Source organism: Talpa occidentalis, unplaced genomic scaffold (genome assembly GCF_014898055.3).
Source record: "Talpa occidentalis isolate TD23 unplaced genomic scaffold, MPIMG_talOcc4v2.1 talOcc4.17, whole genome shotgun sequence".
Taxonomy (NCBI): Eukaryota; Metazoa; Chordata; class Mammalia; order Eulipotyphla; family Talpidae; genus Talpa; species Talpa occidentalis.
This window is the reverse complement of record NW_023601754.1, coordinates 49237646-49247191: the sequence shown is the minus strand read 5'-3', so window position 1 is coordinate 49247191 and position 9546 is coordinate 49237646. Positions and strand designations below refer to the sequence as shown.

General features: G+C 68.0%; 1 protein-coding gene across 2 annotated transcripts; it reads right to left on the bottom strand.

The window, feature by feature from the left end:
* Positions 1-2033: 2033 nt before the first annotated feature.
* Positions 2034-7739, bottom strand: MYADM (myeloid associated differentiation marker). 2 transcript variants are annotated; one of them, XM_037517168.2, is made up of 2 exons: positions 7719-7739; positions 2034-4728 (listed from the first exon to the last, which is right to left on the bottom strand). In XM_037517168.2, exon 2 carries the CDS (start codon positions 4724-4726, stop codon positions 3773-3775), a length of 954 nt encoding a protein of 317 aa, XP_037373065.1. In that variant the 5' UTR covers positions 4727-4728; positions 7719-7739; the 3' UTR covers positions 2034-3772. The 2 variants fall into 2 exon arrangements, with proteins under 2 accessions (XP_037373065.1, XP_037373064.1); XM_037517167.2 differs by lacking the exon at positions 7719-7739 and adding an exon at positions 6096-6154.
* Between the last annotated feature and the right edge of the window lie 1807 nt (positions 7740-9546).

Sequence of the window (9546 nt, the reverse complement as noted above, 5' to 3'; positions counted from 1 at the left end):
CAGGAGCCCGCGAGCTCCCGCGGCGCGAGGAGAGGGGCGAGGCCCGCGGGGTGCCGAGCGCGCGGGGCCAAGGGCCGCACCCCGGGGCGCGCCCGCTCCGCCAGGGGGAGCGGGCGAGCGGGGCGAAGAGCCCAGGCAGGGGCGCGGGGAGCCGGAGGCACGGGCGGCGGCGGCGGGAGCTCCAGCGCCCGCACCTGCTGAAATGTGGGAGCCCCGGGTGGGGGGAGGCGTTGCCAGGACGACCGAGGGGCGGGGTTTCGGCTTAAAGGAGCCCCCCCTCCCCGGGACGCGGGACAGCGCCCGCCCCCCGCACACGTGCGCACGCCCACTCCGGGGCTGGCTGGAGGGGGGCAGCCGAGCCGCGCCATTCCCCCGCCCCTCTGCACCCCAGCCCTGCCGGGGTGCCGGGGGGCCTGTCAGCCCCCGCCCCGCGGCCGCCGCCGCGTCTCCGGGTCCGGCTGGGTCGTTGATTCGCCCCGCAAACTTTGGGTCCAGCGCGGCGGGCCCGACCGCGCCGGCGGGGCTGCTGCCCCGCTCCCCCGGGCCCGGCGCGTCCTGCCCGCGGCTCCCGCGGGGCCCTGCGCGCGCGTCCCTGGGGAGTGGCGGGCTGGGGGCGCCCCCCGCGCCCCCTCCCGGGGCGGCCGGCTCTGCCGCCGTCGAGGCTGGGGAGGGGCCGCCCCGCTCCGCGCCGAGAACGCCGGCTCCTGCCCCTCCGCAGGGGGGCGCCGCGGGCGGTCGGCCGGGCCCCTCGGGTCTGCCTCCGGAGGCCCCCCGCCGCCTCGCTGCCCGCCGCCGCCCTGCCTCGCCCGCCCCCCGGGCCCGGCCTCGCGCGGCTCCGCGAAGGTGGGGCCGCCGCCCTCCCGCCCCGTCCCCCGAGCTGCGTCCGGGCCCGCCCCCCGCCAGCGGCGCCCCGCGCCCCGGCTCCGTCCGTCGGGGCCGCCGGGGGCGTCTCTCTGGACGTTGAAGCTGACCCGGCGCCCCACTCCGCTGCCCCCCGTCTGCCGTCGCCCGCGCCCGCCCGCCCGCCCGCCCGCGGCCAGTCTCCGGGGGTCTCCCTGTGCATCTGGGGGTCTCTGGGATTCAGTTGTGCCCCCCATTTGTCTCGAAGTTATGGCATCCTCTCCCCCCAGTGTCCGGGGAGGCAGGGTCTCCTGCGAGTCTCCCCTCCGCGGGGGCGACGTGCCCCCACCCCGGTGGCGCGCGGTCCCTCCCGCGGCTCCCGAGCGCCTCCCGGTCCCCGGCGGCTCCCGGAGCCCCGCCCGCTGGGAGCCGCGGCCCGCCCGGGCTGCGGGGGCAATGCATTCTGGGACTTGTAGTCTCGGCAAGCAGGACGGCCGCCCTCGGGTCGAGGGCGAGAACTTCCTCTCCCAGAATGCCCCGCGAAGCGAGGCGCCGCGCCGTGGCTGGGCCGCGCCCCTGAACGCTCGTCACACCTTCTCAGGGACGTTTTTGGGCTTGGGGGCGGCTTTCCGAGGCCGAGAGGGAGGTGAGAGAATCCGCGCCTTCCCCTGGTCTCCCAAACATGGGTCCACCCGCCTTCCAGCCACCTCCAGGCGTCCGCTGCCCCCCAGGGCCCAGCATAGGGGGTGCGGCCGGCCCCCCGCATTCCGTGCCAGCCCGCCCGAGATTGCTCGCCAGTCACCGGCACCCGGGGCCCTAAGCTGTTCTTTCTCTGGTGCCTTCCGGGGGGGCTCAAGCATGGGGTGCAGGTGCAGAAAACGGACTGCATGTGCCCCGCATTTACATATTTATGTAGTTGTGATTGTCGGGTTGGAGAAACGGGCAAGATGACCCTCAAGGCAGGAGCGATTCACTTAAGCTTTGTCAGGGTCTCCTGTTGGCTGAGTGTGTCGAGGAGGAAGTGGCGGTGGCAGCCGAGGGCAATATTGCTCAGGTGAAGCCAAATGAAACCCGAGCTGGGTCAGGAACCTGGAGAAGGGGACAGATAGCAAAGTCTTTTTTTTTTTTTTTTTGTGGGACCCTCGCCGGGCGGCCGTAAATTAAACCGGCGCTGCAGAGGCCGCGGGCAGCCTCGCAACCCAGCGCTCAACCGCTGCTGCCACCAGGGGAGGCCCAGATATCAAAGTCTTTAGGAGGGAGAATAGTCAAGTGTTTGTTGCGCCTTTGGTGAGTTCAAGTGTTTGAACTGACACAAAGACGTGTTCTCTGCCTGGAGAGGCTAATTATTGAGATGGGGAGCCCGGAAGAGTTGATTTTAGGGATGCTGGACTCCATTGGACACTGTTTATCTGAGGTGCTGAGTTGCTCATGGGACACGGTGGAGAGAGGTCTTCCTTTCTGTCCTAACCAGCTCTCCTGGCTTGAGAAGCAAACTTGAGAGATCCAGACTCAGCTCTATTTTCTGACGAGGCCAGAGTTATCTTGGCCTCCTTCAATCCCCTTCTCCAACCAGTCCCAGGAATCCAGGCCTTGTTTTCTATCCTGGAGACCTTCCCAGTAATAAAGCAAGCAGTTTTTCTTTTATCTTTATATTGAGGTAAAAAAAAAAACAACATTATGAATGTGGAAGTGGTCCCAAGGCTGTTTTCTCTGGTGCCTTCCAGAGGGGCTGCTTGGAACTAGAAGCTCCAGGGAATTAAAAAAAAATAAAATATATATTTATACATTTATATATATCACATTATGCGTGAGTCCCAGAGAAGCAAGCAGCAGCAGGAAGCAACTAGCACACAGAAACACCCCTGTATGTTCCATCCACTCACTCAAGCAGTGCAATTGTAACTACGGCAGCAACAGTTCCCCCCCACCCAACAACAAAAAATTTTTTTAAGAACTTTCCCCACAGTCATGTTTGCCTTTGAGTTCAGGACTAAGAAAAAAAAAAAAACATAACCCCTTGGCCAACGTTGCCTTTAAGGCCAGCAGTGGCCATTTTCTTTTCTCCCTACAGAGGAGGGACAAGCTACTTATAACACATAGGCTGGGGGACCATCCCACAGCCCCTCACAAATACTTCAGGCCATTGTCTTCAAGATCATGTGGTTCTTTGTCAGCTTTTTTGATGCATCCCCCTGCCCCTTCTGCTAAAATGGCTTCTATGCAGTGGGTTTTTGTAAGCCAGGCAAAACTTCCGGACATGGCCAGCCAGGAGGAGGCCTGGGGACCTAGGGTCTGTGCTTGAAGCCTCCCGCCCACTGGAAATGATGGTCCTCCAGAGAGTGTTTTATTTTAACTTAAAGGGAGGTGCACTGTGCACCCCCCTCCCCTGGGAGAAAGGGGGTCCAATCCATAGCTCCCTACCCCCACCCCCCAAAAAACACACATACACACTAACTAAGGCACAGCCGGGGCGGGCAGGCATGCTTTGGCAAGGAGGCCCCCTGGGAGGCCCAGGGCATGAACAGCTGAAAAGAGGGGTGTGTGGCGTGGAGCTCAGCACCTTTGGAGGTAGGGGGGTGGGAGGAGAGAAGAAAGTCGTCTCAGGGCTCCGGAGGAGGAAGTCAGAAATCAGAGTAGGAGGTGGTCAGCAAACTGGCAGAGGAGAAAACAGCTACGAAGATCCACCAGGAGACAAAAAGCAGAACCAGTGGAAGAGAAGTGGAGGGGAAATAGTAACAGGCCGGAGGCCAACCTGGATCTCAGGTCACCGGGCAAAACAGGGAGGCAAGGAGAGAACTCCAGAAAGGAGGGAAGCGAGCAGAGGCGTGGGAAAAGGAGAGAGAGAGGGAGACAGAAAGAGGACATCAAACTCAGGAAAGCCAACTCAGGAGAAGAATAAAGTTGGAGGGAGCCAGGATCCCAGGGCCTGGCCTCAGACCCTGACAAACACCAGGTGGGCCGAGTGCACCAGGTCAGCCACATAGGCCAGCAGGTTGATGGCGGTGAGGATGGCCACGGCTAGGCGGCGGTCCCAGTTGCACACGTAGTACGTGTGGCTTGTGCCACAGCTCCTGTCGTTGGACCGCCACGGCTGACCGCCGTACTTCTCATCAAATTGGTAGAGGGGCCAGAGGACCAGGGCGATGGCGTAGAAGAGGACGGAGAGCAGGGCCAGCCCGGACAAGAAGGTGGGGAAGGGGGTGGGCAGCATGTTGGTGCACTCCCCCAGGTTCAGCAGGATCGCCACGGCGGCCAGGATGAAGCAGATGGCGTAGATGGCCACACACCACTCCAGGGCTGGTTGGTGCTGGTACAGCCTGGAGCCGCTGATGAAGGCGAAGATGACGCAGGCCACGAAGGTCTCCAGCACCTTGAGCAGCCCTGGCACGGTGGCCATGTAGCCGGTGATCTCGCCGGGCCTCGCCCGGGTCCAGGCCACCTCAGTGGCATAAGCCATGCAGGCAATGCACGAGAAGACGGTGGCGGCGATGGCATGGTCCCGGGAGCGGCCATGTGACAGGAACTGGACGTAGGTGGTAGGGTAGATGATAGAAGACGAGAGGCAGAAGAGGGTGGCATAGCAGGCGTAGGTGATGGGGAAGTTGCGCCAGGACAGGGGGAAGCGGGCCTGGAGACCCCCTAGCTCCACCATGAGGATGACCAGGGTCACGGCAAAGCAGAAGCACCAGGTGAACATGGACCAGTTGCCCATGGGCCCTATCCAGGCACCCACGCTGGCCACCAGTGAGAAGGCCACACAGGTGGACAGCAACTGCAGCAGGCGGAGGAGACCCAGGGGCTGCGTCAGGGCCCGAGGGGACCCCACGATAGTCGGGCCTGAGGATGTCGTGGTGGTCGTGACGGTGCGGGTCACTGTCACCGGCATGGCTGGAGGGAGGGGAAGAACAGGTCCTAAGAAGATTCCCAGGGGAGAAGGCAGGCAACCCCCCCACCTCCCTTAGGGGAACAAAGTCACCCGGACTCTAGCTGGATTGAGGGGAGGAGGCCCCCAGTCTGCAAGCTTGAATAGCCGCAGGCCTCTGGGTAGTAGTCACCATTCCTCCCCACCCAAGTCAGCATTCAGTAGTCAGGCCCCTGTCTCGCCTTCCCAAACAATCCTTTCTCTCCCAGTAAACCCACCTGTCCTTCTGCCCACTCTGCACACTCAGCGTCTCAAGACTGCTCCAAAGCATCCCCTCCCTGGTATCCCATAAGCTCTTAAAAACCCCCTCCCTCTGGGTACCCACAGCTCTGCACCCCACACCCTGCACCCAACTTCCTTCTTTTACCGCAAGGGCCTAGACATTGCCAACCCCCACCCAAACATTCAAGTGTTCACCCTCCATGAGTGCACATTCTGGGGGCCACACATCTGTTCAGAACTTCCAAGTCCCCAGCTTGTCTCCTGTCAGCATCACATTGCTCCCAGCTTCTGGAAGCCTATGTGCTTCCCACTCCCCCTGCTGGGATGGGGTTAGCCCCCTCTCCTGTCAGCAGCCCCCTTCCTCTGCCCATTCCCCCGTCGAGGTGGAGAGTGGGCCTGCGCCCTCAAGTGCACCCACCATCTGGGATGTAGGCCTGGTGGCTCAACTTCCGCCTCCCTACAGCCCCTCCCCCCAGGAGCCAACCCCCTTCAGAACCCAACCAGCTAGTTCCCCAACTTCAGAGGATCTCAGCTGCCCTGATTCCTCACTGGCCTGTGCTCAGCTTGCCCCCACCCCCCAAGTCCCGAGCCTGGTAGGTTCTGTTACAGTTTCAGAGCCCAGGATCCTGGGGCCATCTCCTTGAACTTGCCCACAGCCCTGCTTTGGGCACCAGCTGCTGGTCCTAAAGGCCCTCAGGAATCCTGCGTCCAGTCTCCACACCTGACCAGGGGTCCTCCCTCGGGCCCCCAGACACCTAATCCCTTAATCACTACCCCTCATGAACTCAGAAGACCTTTCTTAGCCGTGGGGAGGAATACCTCCTTCCAGGGCGGGGCACACAAGAGGCAGCAGCTGGGCAGGCTGGAGCTTCTCCCTGCGGTCTGGTGGTCCAGCCAAGCGTCTTCCTCAGATACCCACCTCCCCGTGCTCTCCTCGGACCCAAGCGACCAGGTACTTCTGCCCCCCACCCCCAGCCAGGTACCCCCAGCCGCTCCTCTCTCACGCCCGGGAGGGCGTCCAGGCCCTCAGCACCCCCTCCCTCAGGTCCCGAGATCAGCCCAGCGCCTCGGATCTCCCCGGATCCGGGAGACCCAACCTGCTGCCACTCACCTGCGGCCTCGGCTGAGGGCCCCGGCGGGGAGGGGAGAGCGCGGGCTGGGGCGGCGGCGGATCACGGCGGGCACCGGGCCAACGGCGCTAGGGCACAGGGGGAGAGGACGTCAGCTCCGGCCCGGGCCGCGCTCCGCCCTCCGGCCCGCCGGGCGGCCGGACCGGTGTGGAGGCCCCGCCGGGGCTCCGCGCGCCCAGCCCGGGGTCCGGAGGGCCCCAGGGGCCGCCCCTCGCGGTCCGCACCCGCCGCGGGCAGGCGGCTGGGGGCGGCGCGGCCCGGGCCGGGCGGCTGGGGGCGGCGGCCGCGGGGCGGGAGGCGGCGGCCCCGGCCTTATAAGGCCCGAAGCCGGCGCCGCCGGGCGGAATGTGCGGAGCCCTGGAGGCGGCGCCGGACCCCGCTCGGGAAGGCCCGCCCCGCGCGGGGACTTCAGAATTGGGGGAGCCGTGGAGACCCGCGCCCCGGTCCTGGGGAAGCCCGCGTTTCTGGGGCCCTGGCACGCGTCTGGGGCGCCTCGGGAGGGTCTGGGCCGCCGGGCCCCGCCCCCCGGTCTCGGAGGAAGGGCGCGCAGGGAGCCACGAACCCGGGGTCACCGGCGGAGGCGCGCCCCTGGGCGCTGAAGCTGTGCCAGCCCGGGCTCCGGGCCAGCGGGAAGCGGCCACACCTCGCACCCCTCCCGGAGGCAGCGCTGGGCTCCCCGGCGCCGGGGGTGCCGCGCGGGAACCTGTCACCGGCCCCCGGGGGTCCGTTAGGAGGAAGCCGCGCGGAGGACGGGGCGGGGCCTCGCTCGGGGCTCGCGGAGGGCGGGCTCGCGGGGACCCCCGGCGAGAAGGGGTCTCCACCCCAGCCCCCCCACCCCACCCCCGCCGGCGCCTGAGGTCAGAGCTCAGGAATGCACGACCTGGGAGGGAGGGGGAGGGAGGGGGAGGGAGGGGGCCAGCGAGCGCCTCTTCCGCTCGGCCAGCTCGGCACCCCCTCCCCGGCCACACCCCAGTGCTCCCTCCTCCCGCTCACTTCCAACACACCCATCTCCCGCCGACTCCGAAGAGCTCCCCGGCCCTCCACGCCCGGGAGCGCTGCTGGGCCCCCCCCCCCCTTCCCAGCTCTGTCCTCACTTTGGGGGGACAGCTGCGGGGTCTCAGCCACGCACGGCCCAGGCGCGCACACGCGCCGCCTTTCCAGTCCGAAGTTCGACTTCGGTCCCCTAGAGGGGGAGGAGGCTGCCGGCAGCTCCCAGCCGCTCCCCGCCGGCGGCCTCCAGGCTCCCAGGCGTGCCCCCCAGACCCACATTCAGACTCCCGCCCCGGGCGGCCCCAGCTCCCGGCGTCCTGTCCCGCCCCGCACGGACGCGCGAGTCCAGGCCCCAGCCCCTGCTCCCCAGACTCGGGCGTCCCGGCCCCAGCCTGCTCCCTCGGGCCGGGCCAGACCCCAGCCTCCCCGTCCCCCGGGAGCCCAGGCGCAGCCCCGCCGCGTTCAGGGCGCCACCGGCGGGGCCCGCACCAGCCCCCGCTCCCGAGCCCGCTCCCGGCCCGGCCTTCCAGGGACGCAGACACGATTCCCACCCCACCCCCCGCGGCTTTCGGGAGCCCGGGCCGCCTTCCCCCGCGGGGTCCCCGCAGCCTCACCTACGCGGCCCGCGCAGCGGCAGGAGGGACGGCGGCAGCTGCGGACGGACGGCGGGGGCTGGGCCGGGTGGGGCGGGCGGCTCGGGGGGCGGGGGCGGGGCGGGGCCGAGTCCCGGCTGGCGCTTGGGGCGCGGGCCCGGCCGCCTCCCCCGGCGGGGGCTCCCCCAGCCCCGCCCCGGGTGGGGCCGAGACGAGGCCCCCCACCCCCCCCCCCCCCCACCCCGCGCGGGCGCAGCTCCCGGCGCCGGGTGGGCGCGGAGGGCTGAGGTCACCGTTGTCCTGGTGACAAAACAGGAAGACACAACAGCCGAAGGGGGGCCGGGGGCTGCCTCCCGCCCCGCCCCGGCAGCTCCGCGGGGCCCGGTGTTGCCATGCCAACCCGCCCGCGGGCGTGTGTTTAGGACCGCGGCGCCCCCAGCCCGGCCCACCCTAGACGCCCCCCGCTCTCTTCTCGCTCCTGCCCGCCGCCCTCCTCGTCTGCTCCCGCCCTGCTCTGGGGGGTCGCGTCTGGACGGCAGACTGTTGGGGGGTGCGGCCTCGGATTATGGGGGGACGGTGGACGAGGGTACCTGGGCCCTGCAAGAGGAAGGGTGTCCTGGGCTGCGGGCCCTGCCTCCGCCCCGGGAGGAGCGCGGAGGCTCCCTGCCCTGGAGGATCTGGGGGAGGGGCAAATGGGGCCCGCATCCTCCCTGAGCTGGGGTTCGGGCGCCCAGGAGTGGGGCGCGGGACTGCTGGGTCCCAGCTGTGCCCAGGCGGGGGGGGGGGGGGGGGGGTGTCAGCAAATGCCCCGGCGTCCAGGGCGGTGGGGGTCAGGGGCACCTCCGGGGTTCCACAGGATGCCGGGGGCGGGGTGGGGGCCGAGGCTTGGCTCAAGGCGCCCTCGTTGCTCAGCCTCAGGGTTTCCAGCGCAGATGTGGCCGCAAGCTCGTCTCCTGGGTCTGGCCGAGATATTTCTGGCCCGCATTCCTGGCTCCCAGATGAGGGAGGGGCTCCCTGAGCTTAATGAGGACGCGCCGGGGCCAGGAACTCCGGGTTCCGGGCTGCAGCCCGGGGCGTCGAGACGCCCGCCGGGCCCCCCAACAGCGGCGGTGGGGCGGAGGGACTGCGGGTCCCTGCGGGTGGGGCGGCCCCCGAAACCCTAGCGGGAGGCGACGCTGGGGGTGCCGGGCCCGGGAGGGCGGGGCGGGCGGCGGGACAGGGGTGCCTCCCGCCGGCCGAGCTCACTCACCCCTCTGCAGTCGTCCCCTGCGAGGCCTCACTCGCCGCGGCCGCCGGGCGGGGCCTGGCGCGGCTGCTCCGCGGCGCTGAGCTAACGGGTCCTGGGCGCCCTCCAGGCGACAACGGAGCAGGCTTGGAGGCCGAGTCCTGGGGTGTCAGCACGCGCGACGCGAGGCGGGGGTCCGCAGGGGTCCGCGAGCTCCTCCGCCCGGGCTACGTGCCCTACGGAGGTGGGAGGGGCGGGTGGACGCCGCGCTCTGCAGAAGTGGGGGTAGGGGTGGGGTGGCAGGGATGAGGAGCTCGAAGGCCCACATGTGTGTCCCTGCACAGGAGTAGCCACAGACCCTCTGTGCTTCTGTGACCTGCCAGGGGAGGGGGTCTCGACTCCTGAATGAGGGGCCACCCGAGGACGCAGAGTGTCGGGAGGGCCCTGAGGACGTTGCCAAGTTCTGTCCCCACATCTCCTGGGGCACTGTGTAGCCGCAGCCGCCTGGTCCCACAGCCCGCAACAGCCCCTCTCTGCCTGACCAGGAAGAGGCACACTTGAGATATCCCATCCTTCCCGGGAGCCCTACACACACACAGCTCACTAAGTTGTGGCCTCTGTGGC

What these genes read in the sequence shown, in the direction of transcription:
- MYADM (XM_037517168.2), bottom strand. Translation starts at nt 4,726, where the DNA reads ATGCCGGTGACAGTGACCCGCACCGTCACGACCACCACGACATCCTCA.